Source organism: Eretmochelys imbricata, chromosome 4, assembly GCF_965152235.1.
Source record: "Eretmochelys imbricata isolate rEreImb1 chromosome 4, rEreImb1.hap1, whole genome shotgun sequence".
Classification (NCBI taxonomy): Eukaryota; Metazoa; Chordata; order Testudines; family Cheloniidae; genus Eretmochelys; species Eretmochelys imbricata.
This window is the reverse complement of record NC_135575.1, coordinates 84,419,708-84,440,511: the sequence shown is the minus strand read 5'-3', so window position 1 is coordinate 84,440,511 and position 20,804 is coordinate 84,419,708. Positions and strand designations below refer to the sequence as shown.

The following is a 20,804-nucleotide window of genomic DNA, read 5'->3' as shown; positions in this document are numbered from 1 at the left end:
CCAGCACTACACATAATACCTAGATGCCTTGAGAGATCTGCAACCTTTGCACCAGGCAGGCAAGCCACCATGCAGTTCTCCCGGTCATCTCAAACCCAGCTACCTATGTTTCTAATGATCGAATCCCCCATAACGATTACCTGTCTCTTTCTAATAACTGGAGTTCCCTCCTTTGGAGAGCTAACCTCAGTGCGAGAGGATACCACATCATCATCTGGAAGGAGGGTCCCAAGTATGGATTCATTTCCCTCTGCTCCAGTTGGATGTTCTCCTTCCCTGAGATTTTCATCCTCCTCCACAGCACAGAGGCTGTCAGAACAGGGGTAGGACCATTCTACTGTGTCATGGAAAGTCTTGTCTCTATACCTCTCTGTCTCCCTTTGCTCCTCCAGTTCAGCACACCACAAGCACAAACACACACATGCTACAGACAACAAACTTACCCCAACCGTAATCACTCCTCCTTCACCTGGAGAACTCTCTCGCGAAACTCTCCTTACCATGTTACTTAACCCACATGTAAAATGTATCTAATAATTATTACCCACTTTTGTTATGTCCTTTGAGATTACAAAGAAGTATTACCACAGTCCTATTTTTATAAGTGGTCAAACAGACAGTTAAAGTAAACTAGGAGGCACTGTATTTTAGTACATTAAACATTGGCCTTCACAGTTAGACTTGAATTCTAATAATTTGTGACCTTGGGCAAGCTTGTTAATATATTTGAGGCTCTATTGCCTCAAAATAAAAAATGGGAATTTTAATACTATTTTGCCAGCCTCACAGTATTAGGCCCTGAAGTGGCTAAACGCACAAAACCTGTTTATCTAAATAATCATATCCCTACACTCTGGGGTAATCACCAAGTAGCATAGGGGGAATGCCAGGATTCTGTGTTCTCATGATTCCCCAACTGCCAAAAGAGAGCTTAGCTGGTCAGGGTAACCACAACACTCACTTGAGCTGCTGGAGATCAGTTTACAGATAAATAAATTGTGGTTACTTTGACAACCACCTAAGGCAGAAGAATGCTAACAAATTCTAAGCAGATGACCATGTTGGCTAGCAGCTACAAATTCATATAGGCCCCAAAAAGCTCATAGAGGCCTGAAAAAGGAAAGAAATGTAATCCCTCAGCTTGGTAAAAAAAGCCACAAATGTGTGTGCTTGGAGTATGGAAAGTTGACACACAAAATATACTACCTACTAGACTTGGCCAAAAAGAAGAAAAACTTGCAGTAAATTTAGGAGATTTTAAGTCATTCTACATTCTGCTGTTTTTCCTATCTGATTTTTCATTTTCTTCAGGTTACATTATCTTCTCTCATTTCCACAGGGACTGAAGGGGAATAATATGTAACCTCAAACTCCGCCTCCACCTCACCCACGTCTCCAGACCTGCCTACTTGCCCTTCTTCCCCCATCACAGACCCTGGACACAGACTTCAGAAGAGGAAGAAGGGGATAGAGGGAAGGACCCCACAGAGGTGGCACAGACTCCATTTTGCTCTAATCCAGTGGGCCCTATCTGGAACATTCTTTGGGAAAATAAAAGGGCTCAAGAAGTTAATAGTAACAATAGGTTGCTTCTTCTCCAGAGAAAGAAGGAGGGTATATTTAGGCTTGGAAGGCATAGCTATTTATAGGTAAATGTCGATAAACATCAATTTAACTGTACACACACAAACCGACTGATGGAAATATTTCCACCAATTATAATCAAAATTTACAGATACAAAAAGTAAGAAAAATTCTGCTCGAGTTTGATTTAAGGTTATTTACCTTGTATATTTTGACATATGATGTTAACAACTTGTGTTTTAACAGTTATAAAGTTTAACTTTTTGAATCTCAACATCTACTGCCATTAAAGAATTGTCTGGCCCAACCCATAATTTCCCATAGCTGTGACCATTCAAACTGATAAAAATAATAAAATGCTTAAAAATAAACATCAGTATTAGCTGACAAAATTAAAAATTGAATTTTAAGTGTATTGGACCTTCCCAGATGAGGACCATGACCTGCTCTGGAGATGCATTGGATTTTAATTCAGTAATTTCTTCTCTTCCCTTTTAGAAAATGAAAAGCAATATTTCTATATATCTTACCTTCAGGTTTTTGAAAGGATTGCTTTTGATCTCTATTATGTTGTACCCTAAATTGAGCTCAGTCAGGCTGGCACAGGAAGCAAAAACATTGTCAGTGAGCTCACGCAACTGATTATGCTGCAGTTTCAAAACTTTTAACAGGGGCAAAGTTTGACACAGTTCTGGCTGAAGTTTAGAGAGGCTGTTGGATCCTGCATCCAAGTAAATAAGCTGGCTGTACTTTGTTAAATTTGCAGGTGGTAGCTTGTTTAGCTGGTTATGAGAAATGTCCAACGCTGTTATATTAATTGGAAGATCTGAAGGAATTTGTTTCAGCTTTAGATGACTGCAGTCAGCCACTTGATTTCTGATCTTACATTGGTTCTCAGCCGTTACACAAAGCAAGGAGGTCAACAGGCTGAAAGACAAGCAGGCCCAACTGGGAAGAGGATCTCTCATTGTTCTATCTACAAAAGAAAAATGAACACATACAGTACAAGTTATACATATTTTACCAAAATGATTATATTAACACCTACTGTAAAGTAAGCCAGACTTATAATCAAGTACTCTCACCTATGCTATATACACTACAACACAATTTGATAATTTTAAATTACCTAAAACATTTAATCTGCCCCTCCCATACAGTAGCACTCCCTTGTTGAAAAAATTAAACTCAATCACATACCAAAAATTTAGGTTTTGTTTAAACTTTGTTTTTGTTGTTTAAAGTCCAACTGGAAATGTTTTAACTTTTTTATTTCAGTGAAAACGGGGTGGTTTTTGTTTTTTTTTTAAATGCCAATTTAAACTTGGCCCAAAATTAAAATTTTGTAAAATCAAGATGTCACAGGGTGGTACTAGCCCTAAAGAAGAAAGAAGCCAGTGTGCCTGTTATTCACCAGCTCCCTCCTAAGTGAAGCTTAAGAGAGGGCACCTGGGTCCTATAAATAGGAGGTCCTTGAAAGGTCTGTCAGGACAGGTGAGAGTTGCAAGGGTCTCTGAAGGAAGCTTTTGGTAGTGCCTGAAGGTAGGTGATTAACAAGAGGGGTGCATTCTCAAGCCAAAAATCCAGGACTGGAGAGGGTTGAAGGCCAGAGGGACTTGCTTGTGACATCTAAGCCAGAAGGTGAAAGGCCAGGGAACAGCAGTGGGTCTTACCTACTGGTGTCTCCATGCATGGTCATCTGGGCTCAGCTGCCCAGTGAGAAGGTCAAGGGAAGTGAGGGACGCTACCTTAGTGAGGATGAACTCCCAGCGGGGAGGCTGTGGAGGATTCCTCCTGAGAACAGTAGGGTTTCACTTTAGCTAGGAGGGCTGGGGTGACTGTTGTGGTAAAAGGACAGGAGATGACTGAAGAAGAACCTGTGTGTGGTGGAAGATGCTGGAGTGTGGTATGTGTTATGGGGATGGACTAAAGGCTATAGGATTTTACTAACTATATCACTGGGTATGAGAAATGGACTGGTTGGGGCTTTTGCTATGGATTATTTGATCTATGTTTTAGTAAATCCTCCCCTGCCCACCCCTGGAGGATATTAGTGAATCAGAGACACTTGTATGGTGTTACTAGGCACCCTGAAGGAGGAATGCTGAAGCCGGGATGCCTGCTCTGCTGCAACCTGATGCTGGAAGATGCTTCAGGTGAGGTCACCTGTCATGGGGATTTTTAATAAAACCTAACACCAACCGAAATAGTCCAACAATATCACTCTTAAACCAGCTGGTTTTACAAACAAAAAATAAACACTTCCCTGTACTCTTTGAAACTTCAACCTTAAGAATCCAGTAGTGAAACTGACTTCTCTCCAAGTTGAGAAATATAAAAAACAAGTTAAAGTGATGGGTATATTGGATTTTTAACATTTTCCCATTTTTAATATTCTAATGTATTGGTAGGAGATTTACTTACAGTTAATCTTTTAAACTAAACAATGTTTCTTTAAACATCCCCTTTTAAAACCCAAACATTTCAGCATTGTCCTAACTGCATGAGGATTGGAAAAACAAGCTACTAAGAAACAGATAAGAAATGAAAGTGAAACTAAATAGTCAAAATTCAAGTTAAGAGCACCAGAATGGGCAAATAAAATGCAGAAGTGATAACTTTTACCTTTAAATAAAATTCTTCATCCAACTAACCAGTGATGTTACTGGCAATAGCGGTAAGAACATTTGTGGTCTTGCAAGTATATCAGACCAAATCCTGCAATTAGGTACACCCGTGTATCCACAATGATTTTAGGTTCAGATTCAGTAAGGTGCTTAAGCACCTGCCTGACTTTAAACACAAGTAGTCCCATTGGTTAGACTGCTCGTGCACTTAGTTACCATGTACTTGTGTGCCATACTGAATAAGGATTAATTAAAATACATAATGCTTTGTAGAATCAGGGGCTAAATACAGTCCTAGATAGACCTCAGAGCAGAATTGTCCATTTTAGACACTTTCCAATTTAGAGTGTTTCCAATGCTTTATTACAGGGGTGGCCAACCTGAGCCTGAGAAGGAGCCAGAATTTACCAGGGTACATTGCCAAAGAGCCACAGTAATATGTCAGCAGCCCCCCATTAGCTCTCCCGCTCCCAGCACCCCCCACCCACTAGCAGACCCACTGCTCAGCACCTCCCTCTCCCTCCCCTCATCTCCCGATCACCTGTTTTGTGGCATGCAGGAGGCTTGTGGGAGAAGAGTGAGGGCACTGCAGGCTTAGGGGAGGGGGCGGGAAGGGGTAGAGTGGGGGCAGAGCCTGTGGCAGAGCCAGGGGTTGAGCAGTGAGCATTCCCTGGCACCTTGCAAAGTTGGCACCTGTAGCTCCAGCTCCGGAGTTGGTGTCTATACAAGGAGCCGCATGTGGCTCCAGAGCTGCAGGTTGGCCATCCCTGCTTTATTAGAATAAGTATTCTGAAGCCAGGTATCTTTTTGACTCTTGTTCTCAATACAACAGAACATTCTTTTTTAAGTGTCTTTTTGAAAGAGTACAAGTAGATAGTCAGTTTCTATAGAATATTCAATTAGCTCATTTGAAAAGATATTAAAAATGAATTTGGTTAAACATGTTAGACACTTTTGTTTTACAGTAAAAATAACAAGCCTGTTTCAAAAAGCAAATTAAGTTACAGGTACTGCTTCTATACCTGTGTTCTGCTGCCAAATTGTTTTACAATAATATTTTAAATCTTTCTTTCTCTTTTTGCTCCATGAAAGCTCTGATTTTCTTGAAATGAAGCAAGAGTAAGCTCTCATAGAGCTTATTACAGGCCTAATTCAGTGGAATTATTCCATATTTACACTGCTATAAAGAAGAACTTGACCCATTATGACCATTGGTTCAATTAATGTACTCATACATTGTATGAATCATTAACAGATTTTTACATTGAGTCTTTAAATTTTTCCATTTCCCCATATTCCCACCATGTGATATTGCTAAATATTATATATTGTTGGATTATGGACTAGTTTAAAATCTACCATAAGTAGAGCACACACCTACAGTCCTAATCCTTTAATCAGATCTGGTGTGGGACCCTTGAACCCAAGCACAGCTCAATTAAATTGAGTCAGACTTCATGCAATTGCAAGGATCTGACCATGAAGATCCTACTGCAGAATCTGAGCCTGTGTTTGCTGCCAGCCGAACAGAAGCACCATTCTGCTGAGTGTAACACAACTTCAGTTAAATGTGCCATTTCTGCTTTCCCGTTCCCCATATTATGTTGTATTGCTTTTTAAAAAACTTTTCTGCCAGATCTATTGTGCAGGAATATATAGTCCCATCTGACAGGAATACATTCTGTTCATACACACTGCAGAACACCGCAATCCAGTTGGATTCCAGCCCTCCAAAGCAGTCCTTTGATGTCACTAGCACAGCTCCCTGACTACAGGATCCTGCTTGTACTTTTCACAATACCACAAGAAAATGCTGATCCTCTTCCTAATAAGACTACAATACAACTCTAAAGCTTGCTGTAAACTCTATGGAATACATCCTTATTGCTGCACAAAATCTTTGCTCATGCAAGTATCCCCATTATGTAAAGCTTACCCTTATAAATAAGGGCCTGATCTTGCAAACCCTAACTTCCTTTTCTTTTAAAAACATAAGGTGAAATCCTGGCTACCCTGAAATCAATGGCTTCAATAGGGTCAGAATTTTAACAAAGCAAACCTCACTAACGTTCACCCTTGGGTCCAGGGCCCAATCCTGTATGGTCATGAGCACCATCTGGAAGATACTGAACATTCCCAACTTCCAGTGACATTCAGAACTGAGGATGCTTAGTGCTTCCCAAGGAGCAATTAGCATTTTACAGGATTGGCCCCATTGTTTTAAAGATCCCTTGAAATATGATACCGGAGGAGAGTACATATGCCGTGGGCGTTTTCTGCTGTAACAAATACGACTTTTTTAAAAAAAAAAAAAAATAGGTTGAGTAGCTTCTCAATTTATTTTGTTTTTAATCTCAGACTCTTTGGAGATTAGAATTTTCAATTTTTCGTACAAATAATGTAATCCTTAGCCAGTAGCACACAGATCTGTGGAGTCATAGAAAATCAACAGAAGACCTGGGGCTAACAAATACAGCGTTTTAAGGTTTAAAAACTACATTGCTTGTACATATCCTCATCTGGGTTTTTACGTTTGTAATTGCTGCACACTTGTCAATGTTTTATTGCTAACTTCTGTTTATTGAGAACCCGCTCTAGTTTTTCCTTAATTCAAAGTTGTTAAAAATAGGATTTCCCCACCCCACTCACCAGACTCCGGCAGACAATGTCTGCTTTGGGAAAGTTCCCTCTTTTTTCCTGCTGGTTTGTTCTTAGGAAAGGGGACTTCACCGCGATAAACCTTCTAAGCAAAAGCTGTGTCATACAGTAAAAGCCGAGGAAAGTACCAAAAGGAGAAGCTACACCGTCCTGTTTGCAGCTGCACAGAAAGCTCTCCCTCTTCCCACTTCTCCCTTCCTTCATTGTTTGCTTTGAACAAACCATTCCTGTTTCGGTGCATCTGACCAGCTCGTTCCATTTAAAGAGACAGTAGCCTCCTTAAGCCTTGATGTTACCCAAGGTTCATTTCCAACAACTAATCCAAGCCATTAAGCATTGTTACTTTTTTCAGCCCGCAGTAGTTTCCATTCCCCATTATCTTTCCAAGGTATTTCAAAATTGCCTGGCTTCTTAATCCCTTCTCTTTGCCCAATTCTCCCTCTCCTTCTGCCCAGTTCTGCTTAATTTTCATGTCTTTCCATTAAGAGTGGGTCTGCACCAGAAAAATGTATACCCTTATTCTGGCAATGTGCTGTTGAACGGGTGCCGAGTGCTATGCAGCCAAGGCACTGGTGTTTTTACTACCCTGGTCGCAAGAAGTTTTCATGATAAAGTGGTCAAAATGCCAGCACCCAGATCACACTAGTGCTTACATGATTGCTAGCACTGGTGCTGGAATATAGGTTTGCCTTTTTCCAGCGTACACAATGCCTTAAGGGGCAGCAGAACAACACATCCAGCTTCTAAAGCTGAACCATATTAAAAATAAAAGTTGTACTCGCATTAGATTTCCAGCTTGATGCCTCAGTTCAGTGAAATATAAAAGCAATAATTACATCCCTGCACTTTAGCCATTTGCAAACTTTCTTTCTGCTCCATTCAATGTGGGGTGAAGGCCTTGAGGAGTCTGATTTACCTGGAGCCCCCAGAGCGTAACAGGGGTAAGGACAGCAGAAAGAGAGCGAACAAATACAAGCCCTTTCCCTCCCCTCCCCCATACACTGCACAGCACCTTGGCTGCGCTGCTAACTAATGTTTTGAAGCAGAAGTGACTCCTCTAGAGAGCATGAATGGCACCTGTTCCTTATGCCCTTTGATTTCTTTCTACCATTACCAGATAAGCAAGCGATAACACCGAGCAGCCTATGGAACAATAAAGCTCTGCCTCAGAAGGTCTTTTTTTCCGTGGTAAAATAAACAGAACTGCCAAGTCTCATTCATCAGAAGGGATCCTCCCTCCTTTTCCTTTCATTGTAAGGCCCCAGTTCCTGGGGTTCTGTGCTTCAGCTGCAAACAGTTGCCATCTCTACTTCCAGCCATGGAGAAACCAACAAATCAGAACAGGCTGCTAAATATACTTGACTATGCATCAACCGCTGGACTACAGGTTAATTCTTATGTAAGCAGTGTCAGGATGAGCTCCACCCTGACATCTGGTGGTGAGGTGTGGCAAGTTGTGGAAAAGAACTTCAGGGGCCGATGTCATTTGCATAGGCACACCCACCACGCCTAGAATGAGACCATAGCTGCTCAAATGGTCACTTTGGCTGCTGTGGGATCCCCAGCGTCTCTGTTATTGGGGCAGGAAGAATAAATTCTTATTACCCTGATTATGGGAACTGTGCTTGGAACTGTACGTGGCCTTTTGTTATGATGGAGGGATTCACCATCAACTAAGTAGCACTCGCTAGGCAAGGGTCATGGGTTCCAAAACTGTGTGAATAGAGAGAGGCTGGGGACAAGTATTAATACTTGGTGGCATGGGCCCCTTGGTGAGGGCCTTACATGTTAATTGCACTTCCTCCTCTCTCCACTGTGGAATATCAGAGCTAATTTTGATTTCATTAGAAGTCTAGTTATAGGCTGCTGAGCTCACTTTGGGCTGACAGTGCACCAGCACTGGGGCTCCCCTACTACAAGCTGAATTCACCTAAGAGCTGAAATCACTGAGTGTTGTGTTAAGTAGTGGGGGAGCCTGAAGATATATTGTGGAGCAGTTTGCGGCACGGCTGGTGAAGCAGTTCAACGCGGAGCAGTGTGTGGATGGCAGGAGCTGCTTGTGGGTCGTGGAGCTGAGCGAAGGAGTTTGTGGGGCAGCTGGCGGAGCGGAGCGCAGCGGAGCGAAGGAGTTTGTGGGGCAGCTGGCGGAGCGGAGCGCAGCGGAGCGAAGGAGTTTGTGGGGCGGCTGGCGGAGCGGAGCGCAGCGGAGCGAAGGAGTTTGTGGGGCGGCTGGCGGAGCGGAGCGCTGCTATGGAGCTATGGGGCGGTCAGCTTCAGATCATGTAAGGTGCCTCTTACCCCCGTCCCATTTCCACCCAGGTTGGGAGGTAAAGCTCCGCAGATAAACTTTCGAACTCTGGGGCTGCCCTGACCAGGGACAGAGACTTTTGGGGCATTGGACTTTTGGGACCTTGGGTGATTTGGGGTTGCTGGACTCAAGAACCAAAGGGAAAAGGGCATGCCCCAATTTGCCTGGGGTGGGTTTTTTTTTGCTCATGGGTTGTGTTATGAATCCTGTTGGTGGTGTTTCCCCAACATAATGCCACATTGTTTCTCTCTGTTATTAAAAGGCTTTTGCTACACTCAGGCTATGTGCTTGCGAGAGGGGAAGTATTGCCTCTTGGAGGCGCCCAGCGGGGGTGGTATATATTTGTCCCAGGTCACTGGGTGGGGGCTCGAGCCGGTTTGCATTGTGTTATTGGAATGGATCCCCTAGATATTGAACCCGGCCCTTGTTGCTGCCAACTCTGACGGGCAGAAGGGTTACATTTTTGGGGGCTCGTCCGGGATAGCCTGGGTCAGTACCCCTCGCAAGCACCTGTTGAGTGATCCACTACATTGGGAAACAATTTATATTTTTTTTTGTTTTGTTTGTGCTTATATTTTGAGGAAATTACTGTTTGTATAATGGCTAATATGTCAGGTTTGTTGGGCCCTGGCTCAGCAGCTTCTAGCTCAGGGGCTGCAGCCTCGGCTGATGATTGGACAAAAGCTCTGGGGCAAATATTGGAAAAGGTTGTGCTGCCCCATGCTGAGTCAGACTCTTGTCGTAAGTTAAGATTATTTGCTGGGGAGGAGGAGTTTGAACCCTGGTTAGAGCATACCACTGAAATGCTGCAAGAGTGGGCCGTACCAGATGCAGAAAAGCGAAGATGCCTTATAGAGAGCCTTGGCGGCCCAGCATTAGATGTGATTCGCACCCTGAAGCTCATTGACCCTGGGGTCAGTGTGAAGGACTGCCTAGAGGCCCTTGAACACAACTTTGGGAGCGTAGAGGGCCCTGAAGACAGCTACTGTAAGTTCCTTAATTCCCGACAACAAAAGGGCGAGAAGGCTTCAGCCTACATACAGAGACTGGAGAGACTGCTTCAGAGAGCTGTCATGAGGGGAGCAGTGACTGCTGAGCAGATGGATCAGACCAGACTGGCTCAAATTGTAAGAGGAACTCAGTATCAGAACCCGATTCTACTTCATCTCCAGCTAAGAGAACGACGGGAACATCCTCCAAGTTACTCCCAGCTGATAAAAGAGGTCCCCAAAGCCTCCTGTGCAGAGACACAATGGCCCCTTTGCACCATTTGGGCCACGGTGGGATGAGAGATGTGAAAGGGCTTTTCGAGAAATCATTACTTGCCTAACTCATGCTCCAGTCCTAGTTTTTGCTGACCCAAGCAAACCATTTATCCTGCATACTGATGCCAGTTTGGAGGGTCTGGGAGCAGTCCTGTACCAGGAAGTGGAAGGCAAATGTAAACCTGTAGCCTTTGCCAGCCGAGGATTGTCTGATAGTGAAACTCGCTATCCCACCCACAAGCTGGAATTTTTGGCCTTGAAATGGGCCATCACTGAGAAATTTCGAGACTACTTGTATGGTGCTCAGTTCCAGGTGTGGACAGACAACAATCCACTGACTTATGTGTTAACAAGTGCTAAGCTGGATGCTACAGGGCAGAGATGGGTGGCTGCCTTGGCTAGCTATGAGTTCAGCATTCAGTACCGATCAGGGAGAAGCAATGTAGATGCAGATGCATTGTCCAGGCGTCCGCAGGCTCCAGAAGTTGCTGTGATACCCACAGATGGAGTGAGAGCTATTTGCAGTGTGAGTCGCCGAGAGCCAGAGGCCCGTGAGGGCTTTCAGGGATGTGTTGCAGAAGCTTTGGGCCTGCCCCCTGAATGCATGCCTTCTGCTTCAGTGAACTATATTGCATTAGACCAATCTCCTTTGCCCATGCTCAATGCGGCTGACTGGCAAGAAGCCCAGCGGCAAGATATTGACATTCGTGATACACTACTTGCCAAAAGGGAGGGGCGAAGCCCAGCTGCGGTTGTCCCACCTAACCCAGAGGGTAAACTACTATTGAGAGAATGGACCAAACTAAAACTGATTCAGGGAGTGCTACACCGAATGACCACTGACCCTTTACAAAAACAACGAGCACAACTAGTACTGCCAAAAAAGTACAGAGCCCTGGCCATGAGGGCCCTGCATGATGACTTTGGGCATTTAGGGATGGAGAGGACCCTGGAACTTATTCGTAGTAGGTTCTATTGGCCCCGAATGGCTGAAGATGTTCACAGGAAATGTGAGACTTGCGCTCGATGTGTTCAAAGGAAAACTCTGCCCACGAGGGCTGCATATCTCAAGAACATCACCAGCAACAAACCTTTGGAGTTGGTATGCATTGATTTCTTGTCTGTAGAGGTAGACAAGAGGAATGTTGGAAACATTCTAGTAGTGACTGACCATTTTACACGGTATGCACAAGCATATCCCACACGTGATCAGAGGGCCACCACCGTTGCTCGAGTATTGTGGGACAAATATTTCTCAGTCTATGGATTCCCGGCTCGGATACACTCTGATCAGGGGCGGGATTTTGAGAGTCACCTTCTGAAGGAGGTGCTGAAGATAGCAGGAATTAAAAAGTCTAGGACAACGCCTTATCACCCCCAAGGTGATCCTCAGCCAGAGAGGTTCAATCGAACCCTATTAGATATGTTGGGAACTTTGCGACCAGAGCAGAAGGCAACCTGGAGCCAGCATGTCGCATTTCTGGTGCATGCCTACAATGCCACAAAGAACGATGCTACGGGAGTCACCCCATATCTCTTGATGTTTGGGCGAGAACCAAGATTACCCATAGACTTGTGCTTTGGTGTATCAGAGGATGGAGATAGCTATGAAACTCATCAGCAATATGTATCCCGACTAAGAGAAAAGCTGCGGGATGCTTATCGCTTAGCTACCGCTGCGGCTCGGAAGAACGCAGACCGCAACAAACATCGATATGATGCTAGAGTGCGTTCGCAGGAGCTCCAGCCGGGGGACAGAGTCCTGCTGCGAAATTTGGGTATTGCTGGCAAACACAAGATAGCTGACAGATGGAAGGCAATACCTTACCTGGTGATGGAAAAGCTGGGAGATCTGCCGGTCTACAAGATCAAACCTGAAGACGGTCCAGGGCAAATAAAGACGGTGCATAGAAACCTTTTGCTCCCTGTGGGGGAATTGGTAAGCACCCCTTATGAGATGGGCCACGGCAGGGCCGCCAGGCAGAACAGAGGTGCTAGACCAAAGCCGCCATCCAACACAGACAGTGGGCCCCCTGCAGCTAACTTACCCCTATTCTGCACATCTGAGAGTGAGTCTGAGGAGGAAGACACAACCCTGGTGTATCCTGGGATGGAGACAAGATTTCAGTCTCGATCAGCTGAACCAAACGAGAGTTTTCCCTCTTCCGCCCTAAACCCAATGGCGGAACTATTTAGGCCCCTTTCTGATACCCCGGTGCTGCTGATGAGACCCCCCTGTGATGACACACACAGGTTACTGGACAATGGGGACAGACAGGTAGAGGATGTCCTGGGCACCTTGGACCCTCCAGCGTTAGAACTAGGAGTGCAGGGGCCTACACCAGTAGCCGAGGGACCCTCCAGGGAAGCCTCTCCATCCGTCACTCAAGAGGATGTTCCCCCTACCTCGGCAACAGAGATTCTCAATAGACGAGACAGGGTGATAAGACCAGTGAAACGGTTAACTTATGATGCACCTGGGGTGACTAGTGAGGAGCCAATACATTTAGCACACAGGCTTGTGGAAGCTAAAGTGGGCTTCCTGAGGCCCTTTGGAGGAAACCAATGAGTTGGTATAAAGGGGGTGTGATTTGTCGGGACGACAAAGTCTCGGCTGGGGGGAGGATGTAAGCAGTGTCAGGATGAGCTCCACCCTGACATCTGGTGGTGAGGTGTGGCAAGTTGTGGAAAAGAACTTCAGGGGCCGATGTCATTTGCATAGGCACACCCACCACGCCTAGAATGAGACCATAGCTGCTCAAATGGTCACTTTGGCTGCTGTGGGATCCCCAGCGTCTCTGTTATTGGGGCAGGAAGAATAAATTCTTATTACCCTGATTATGGGAACTGTGCTTGGAACTGTACGTGGCCTTTTGTTATGATGGAGGGATTCACCATCAACTAAGTAGCACTCGCTAGGCAAGGGTCATGGGTTCCAAAACTGTGTGAATAGAGAGAGGCTGGGGACAAGTATTAATACTTGGTGGCATGGGCCCCTTGGTGAGGGCCTTACATGCTAATTGCACTTCCTCCTCTCTCCACTGTGGAATATCAGAGCTAATTTTGATTTCATTAGAAGTCTAGTTATAGGCTGCTGAGCTCACTTTGGGCTGACAGTGCACCAGCACTGGGGCTCCCCTACTACAAGCTGAATTCACCTAAGAGCTGAAATCACTGAGTGTTGTGTTAAGTAGTGGGGGAGCCTGAAGATATATTGTGGAGCAGTTTGCGGCACGGCTGGTGAAGCAGTTCAACGCGGAGCAGTGTGTGGATGGCAGGAGCTGCTTGTGGGTCGTGGAGCTGAGCGAAGGAGTTCGTGGGGCAGCTGGCGGAGCGGAGTGCAGCGGAGCGAAGGAGTTTGTGGGGCGGCTGGCGGAGCGGAGCGCAGCGGAGCGAAGGAGTTTGTGGGGCGGCTGGCGGAGCGGAGCGCTGCTATGGAGCTATGGGGCGGTCAGCTTCAGATCATGTAAGGTGCCTCTTACCCCCGTCCCATTTCCACCCAGGTTGGGAGGTAAAGCTCCGCAGATAAACTTTCGAACTCTGGGGCTGCCCTGACCAGGGACAGAGACTTTTGGGGCATTGGACTTTTGGGACCTTGGGTGATTTGGGGTTGCTGGACTCAAGAACCAAAGGGAAAAGGGCATGCCCCAATTTGCCTGGGGTGGGTTTTTTTTTGCTCATGGGTTGTGTTATGAATCCTGTTGGTGGTGTTTCCCCAACATAATGCCACATTGTTTCTCTCTGTTATTAAAAGGCTTTTGCTACACTCAGGCTATGTGCTTGCGAGAGGGGAAGTATTGCCTCTTGGAGGCGCCCAGCGGGGGTGGTATATATTTGTCCCAGGTCACTGGGTGGGGGCTCGAGCCGGTTTGCATTGTGTTATTGGAATGGATCCCCTAGATATTGAACCCGGCCCTTGTTGCTGCCAACTCTGACGGGCAGAAGGGTTACACTTACACTCTTTGCTTTCTCTACCTCTAGCCCAGTGACGGTTATATTTATCCTCAAAGGGTTAGAGAGAGTGAGTGAGAATGACTGATCCTAATCCAGTGGTTAGGGCTAGGGTTACCAACTTTCTACTACACCCTTGCCCTGCCCCATGCCCTGCCTCTCCTCCAAGGCCCCAGCCGAGCTCACTCCATTCCCCCCCCCCACTCACTCTCCCCACCCTCACTCACTCATTTTCACCAGGCTGAGACAGGGGATGGGGGGGACGACTCTGGGGTGGGACCAGAAATGAAGAGTTCAGAGTGCAGGAGGGGGCTCCAGGCTGATGCAGTGGCTTGGGAAGCAAGAGAGGGTGAGGGTTCCAACTAGGGGTGCGGGCTCTGGGGTGGTGCCAGGGATGAGGAGTTTGGGGTGCAGGAGGAGGCTGGGGGGTTGGGCTGAGGGGTTTGGAGTATGGGAGGGGGCTCTGGGCTGAGGCAGGGGATCGGGGTGTGGGAGGATGTATGGACTCTAAGCTGGGGCTGCAGGTTCCAGGGTGGGGCCAGAAATGAGGGGTTCAGGGTGCAGGAGGGGGCTCTGGGCAGGGACAGGGGGTGTGAGGGCTCTGGCTGTGGATGAGGAGTTTGGGGTGTAGGAGGGTGCTCCAGGCTGGGACGGAGGGGTTTGGAGGGTAGGAGGGAGATCAGGGCTGGGGTGGGGCGGTGAGGACTCTGGCTGGGGGTGGGGATGAGGGGTTTGTAGTGCAGGGGCGTGCTCTGGGCTGGGATCAAGGCGTTCAGAGGGCAAGAGGGGGATGAGGGCAGGGGGTTGGTGCCCAAGAGGGGGTCAGGGGTTTAGGCTCCAGGCGGTGCTTACCTCAAGCAGCTCCTGGAAGCAGTGGCATGTCCCCCCTCTGGCTCCTATGTGGAGGTGCAGCCAGGCGGCTTTGCTTGCTGTCCCATCCACAGGCGCCACCCCCACAGCTCCCGTTGACTGGGAACCACAGTCTGTGGGAGTTGCAGGGGTGGCACTTGGGGGGGGGGCAGTGTAGGAGCCGGAGTGGGGACATGCCGGCTGCTTCCTGGGAGCATGTGGCCCGGAGGCTAGCAGGGAACTGCCAATCCTGCTGCATGGCACTGCCAACCAGACAGTCAATGGCCCGGTGAGCGGTGCTGACTGGAGCTGCCAGGATCTGTTTTCAGCTGGGTGTTCTGGTCAAAAACCAGACACCTGGTCACCCTAATTAGGACAGACTTGGGAGCCCTGGGATCAGTCTCCCCGCTCCAGTGACTCTTTTATTAGTTATCCACAGTGCAATAACATCAGCATCAGAGACTGAGGGAGCCATGCCTCAGAATGCTCCCTGGCTCAGTGGTCAGAGCACTCTCCTGTTCAGATCCTTTCTCCCCTTCTGGCAGAGAGGAGGGAATTGAATCGGGGTCCTCCCGTATCTTAGATGACTGCTCTAATCACTGGGCTAAAAGTATAAATTGGGTGGCAGCAGCTCCTCCTCCTCTGGTCATTCTAAGTGGAGTACCTAACTGGGTTCCACAACAAAAGATTTAATCTGACTCCAGGTGGCTGGCTTCTGTTCACGGATGGCTATGCAGGGCTATATACCTCACCACAGTCCAGACTTGGGCACCGGTAAATAAAAAGGATCCTAAATTTTTTTAGGTCTCTTGATTTTTAAACCAATCTCCTGATTTTGGGGGCCTGACTCATTTTTGAAAGCTTGGAGTTAGCAATACCAAAATACTAAGGAAGGGGAAGAGTTATTTAGTGTGGTTGAAACTCTGACAGAAGTTGTGATAACGTTAAGAAAGGGAAAACTTTGTTCCCCAGCCTAATAGAGCTCACTGAAACTATTTCCCAAGAAAAGGTGTAGAAGAAGCCTCATCATGCGGGACATTTAAAACTAGACTGGAGAAAACACTGGAAAATGTACTGCAGGGAGCAATCATGCATTTAGAGTAGGATAGACTAGGTGACCTAGAGGTCTTTTGCTTTTGATATCTATCCTTGTATGTACCTACCCCACATAGAGTAAACTGGAAACAGAGAGCAGTTAGTGCACCTGGAGAGTGGGCCAGCCCTATCTTAACATGAAGCCCTCTGCGGGAGAAGCTGGGCCAAGTGATGAGTATAAAGGGGGAGACCCAGGAAAGTGGAAGGTTGGGTGTTTCTGCTGTCTCTGAATGGTCTGATAGCAATCAAGTGAATTGAGAAAAAGCCAAAGGAGGGGAGTTAGCTCTTGTGGTGGGTCTCAAAATAAGGGCAAGATTCTAGGGAGGCAGTCCTGGGATGCTGGTGTTCAGCTTAGGAGCAGAGTACTTGGGAAGGGCTAAAGTTCAAACCTGGGGAGGGCAGAAGTTAGTTACACTTTTGGTTGAGGACTTACTAGAGAACTCCAGAGGGAATCCTTTAAGTTGTAGCCGTGAAGGCTGAGACCTTAGGGAGTTTGACAGGAGTGTTGCTACACAGTGAGCCTGGAAAGGGGGCTGTTGGGAAGGTGGGCAAATGGCTGAGGTAGGAAGTCCCACAAGGAGGAAGCAGGTCCTGTCAATGCAAGGTCCCTGAGCTAGGTCCCCAAGAAGTGGGGGAGGCTCGGTTCCCCTACTGGCATCTGGAAAAAGGTGGTATGAAGATTCTGCAGACCAGGGGTTGAAGGATTACTGAGCTGGGACCTGGTTTAAGGCCATAGGGATTATTGTTTGTTTGGATTTTGTGCCCCACCGGTATGGGGGTGACTCTAAATGACCTGGCTGAAGAGCTAATGAGAAGAGGCAGATAACACAGGGCTGAAGTGGCTGTCAGTAGGGGGTGCTAGCTGAGGATCCAGCCATCCCATGAGGGGCATGCCGGTGGTGAGTCACGCTTCTACATTGTCTGATACACTGGGCATATAGGAGAGGTGCTTACTGTGTAAGGTTTATCACCTTCCTTAGCTCATCCCCGAGCCCCCTCCATCATTAAGTAATATAAGTTCACTAGTAAGAACTTGAAGCGTGTATTTCAGGAAATGACTTATGATTTCAGCCTCCATGAGTACAAGCCCTGAAAACCTGATTCTTATCCTCACAAAAACAAGCTCTGTGAACTCTGCCTAATCAAAACAGCTCCCATTTTGCGTATGGAATATTTGCCGCTAGCTGCCTGCAATTGAGCTGCAGAGCGAGGCATTTTCACTGAAATTATTAATTAAATGACTCTAAAGTCAGAAGAAATTTTGGACTCTCAATCTAGTGGCAGAAAACTGACAAACCAAACAAAAGAAAATAGACTGCTTGTTATAAAATTTCCCCAGCTCCAGTTTGGAATCACTTGTTCCTCAGCAACAAATCAAATGATAAAATACTCTCACACACTTGCATTCATATTACAAACAGCAAAAGATTATGTACATATAATAACTTATTAAAGAAGAGTGCCTTACGTTAACATTACAGTATTCCTCAGTATGTACCCTTGTACACTTTGAAGATAAACAGAATATTCAACCCTATGTGATATAGTGCCATCTTGTGGCTTCAAAATGTTGATGCAGCATGTGCTTTGCACATATGTATCTCTGACCTCAAAGGGTGCGGCTACGGTACCCTGCCCCAAGAAAAGGCAATAAGTCCCAGAGCCCAGGCCAAATGACTCTGCTCAGGTGACTCATGCTATAGGGCTACAATTAGAGTGTAGACATTCTCGTTCAGGCTGCAACCCAGGCTCTGACACCCACTCCCCAAGCTGGGTTTTAAAGCCTGGTCTGCAGCCTAAGAAGAAATGTCTCCTCTGTTATCTTTAGCCCCATCAGGTGAGCTGGAGTCAGTTGACCCACGTTCTGAGACGTGCTGCCACAGTGTGTGTTTTTTGCGGTGTAGACGTATCCAAAGAAATTCACATGCAGGATCTGTTGATGTCGGGTCACTTGTATTCTATCTGTTCTGCTATTTATTATTTGTATGACCACAGTGCGTAGGAACCCCAGATATGGACCAGGCTCCCATTGTGCTAGGTCCTGTACAAACAGAATAAAAAGACCATCCCTGCTTCAAGGGTCTTGCAATCAAAGCATTAAAAGGGATAACTCCTTTTTGCTGCTTGTAGAGGAATGTATAAATAACCAAATAAACTGGAAGCTCTTTTTTGATTGGGGGGAGGGAATGGGAATCAGACCACTTGTTTAGGAAAGGATTTAGGTGTCTAGCTGTGGGCAACCAAGTTTGAAAATGTTGGTCTTCACTTTAGCCATCTATAAAACCATGCTAATACTTAGCTATCTCACAGGGTATGCTGAGAAATAATTATATATCAGGAATTGCAGATAATTCTCATTTCCTCTTGGTAGAGATCTGTCACAAAAGATCTAAATCATGGCAAGTCAGGGAAACAGTAGATGACAAACATTTTTAGGGTCAGGGTTATTTCTTAACATTCACCAATCACTCCCTAGGTTCCTATGCTTAGTCTTGAAACTTAGTATTGAAAAAAAGCATAGAATAAAAGTCTGACAGCTAGGCTGAATCCTCCAGTTCATAGATTAACAGATTTTAAGGCCAAAAAGGACCATTATGATAATCTACTCTCATCTCTCAAATAACACAGGGTAAAGAATCTTGCCAACTAATTTCTGCGTCAAGCCCATGTACTACAGCTCAAGAAGAAGTTATCTTTAATTCTTTTTTCAGGGCCAGAACTCTCCCTAGTGATTCTCTTACTGCAAAACCCTGTTCTTAGTGTGCCTAGGAAGGAATGCGTTAACTAATTCTCCACAGCTTGCCCAGCAGCAACCTTAATCCCTCCTCTATCAAAGGGGGTTAGCTAACCCCTTTCATGCCAGCCTATAGAAAGGTTCTAATCTAGACATCTAAATTGGGGGTACCAGACAGCTGGCCTGCTTTATTGTGGCCCATATAACACATTCATTTTAAAAGGCTTTTCAAAGTACTGTACATTTTTAGCCCTCATGGTTACAAAGATAATTTGGTGAATATGAAATGAGTGTAAGTGATATAGCACTCTCTTCCTGAGTGTGCAGACAACCTGAAATCAAAGCTCTTAGGCCACGTCTACACTGTGAGCTAGGGGTGTGATTCCCCTGCTCATGTCCACATACCTGTGCTGGTACTCTTCACGCTAGCGTGTATATAAATAGCAGCGGGCCGCAGTATCCTGGTAATGTCAGTGGAGGCATGGCTGAGCTGGGATGAGTAGATACCCACTGGTTTGAGGTGGGTTTGTACTAGGCATGACTCTGCCACGCTTCCATTACTGTTCCCTGTACTACTGTGGCTACACTGCTATTTATATTTGCACTAGCTTGATGAAAGCTAGCATAAGTATGTGAAAACACAGAGGGGAATCATGCCACTCACTTATAGTGTAGACAGCCTTAGGGGTGTGAACTCCTTTGACTTCTATTAATATCATTGAGGTGTCAACTCTAAAGCCAAGTTGACCTAATGTTATATATTTTGAAACCTACTGGAGCAGCAGTGTGTACATGCCGCTAGGCCTTGCATGTGGTATACAGTCAGGAAACAGTTATTTGCATCTCGCTATGCCCCTGTGGTTCCTTCATTTAACATTTCTTGTGTAAAAAGCAAGACACAACTGGGGACAAGGATGGAATGGTCTCAAGCAACTTCAGAACAAGCATCTCCTAGGGCACTAATTAGCCTCCAAGTGATCAGAGCACAGGCCCATCTACTCACTCCCTGCAGTCACATCAGCCAGGACCCCTCTTGTTGTCTTGCTTGTTGGCAGGCTGGCTGCTGCTGTAGCTTGGATGCCCTGCTGGTCTTCCTCCCAGGGAGGGAGCATCCCCACCACCACTGGGGCCTCTCCTGGCCCGCTGCCTGCTGCTACTGCTGTCAGACGAGTTGCTGCTGTTGCTGGAAGAGGAGGCTGTTGCAGAGGTACTGTCGCTGCTGTGACTGCTGCTGTTGCCCGGACTGTGCTTTGTTTCCATCCTCGTCTCTGACAGTGCTGTGGCAGTTGTTGCTGCTGTTGTCGGGGAGCGAGCCCACTCCTCCCCAGTCCATCCGTTCCCTCACTACCACCATCATCTCCTCTGTGACTCCCACAGACCATCTGGGACTGCCTCTACTTACCAGCTCAGCTGCTTTCCCCCCCGCCCCCGCCCCCCCCCGCAGCCCTTTGCCACTCGGGACTGCAACAGCAGCCAGGACTTTGTTCACAAGCACAGGTGGTTACACGTGTCCTCCCCCTCCCCATGGACTTGTCCCCCCGCCTTTCCCCAGCTGCCATAGGCTGGTGGGGCCCTCCCACCCTCTGTTTGCCTCCAGCAGGAGTTTGCCCCTTTTTCCTTTGCTACCTGCCCCGTCTGCCCACTGCTGACCACTTTGTTTGTCCCGCCTACCCTGCCCAAGTCCCCTAGAGTTTTTTTGTTAGTTTGCCGGTCTGCCCCAGACCTGTTTTTCA

At 46.6% G+C, this 20,804-nt stretch overlaps 1 protein-coding gene across 2 annotated transcripts in view; it reads right to left on the bottom strand.

Annotated features, from left to right (window-relative positions):
- The window catches only part of TLR3 (toll like receptor 3), a 31,433-nt gene extending 10,980 nt beyond the window's left edge, over positions 1–20,453 (bottom strand). The window contains exons 1-2 of one of the 2 annotated variants that reach the window (XM_077814551.1): positions 20,075–20,453; positions 2,115–2,560 (exon numbers count right to left, since the gene is read on the bottom strand). In XM_077814551.1, the coding sequence (XP_077670677.1) occupies positions 2,115–2,560; positions 20,075–20,453 (825 nt within the window). Of the gene's footprint in view, positions 1–2,114; positions 2,561–6,860; positions 6,940–20,074 lie in introns of those variants that run through there. The other variant, XM_077814552.1, reaches the window with a different exon arrangement.
- Between the last annotated feature and the right edge of the window lie 351 nt (positions 20,454–20,804).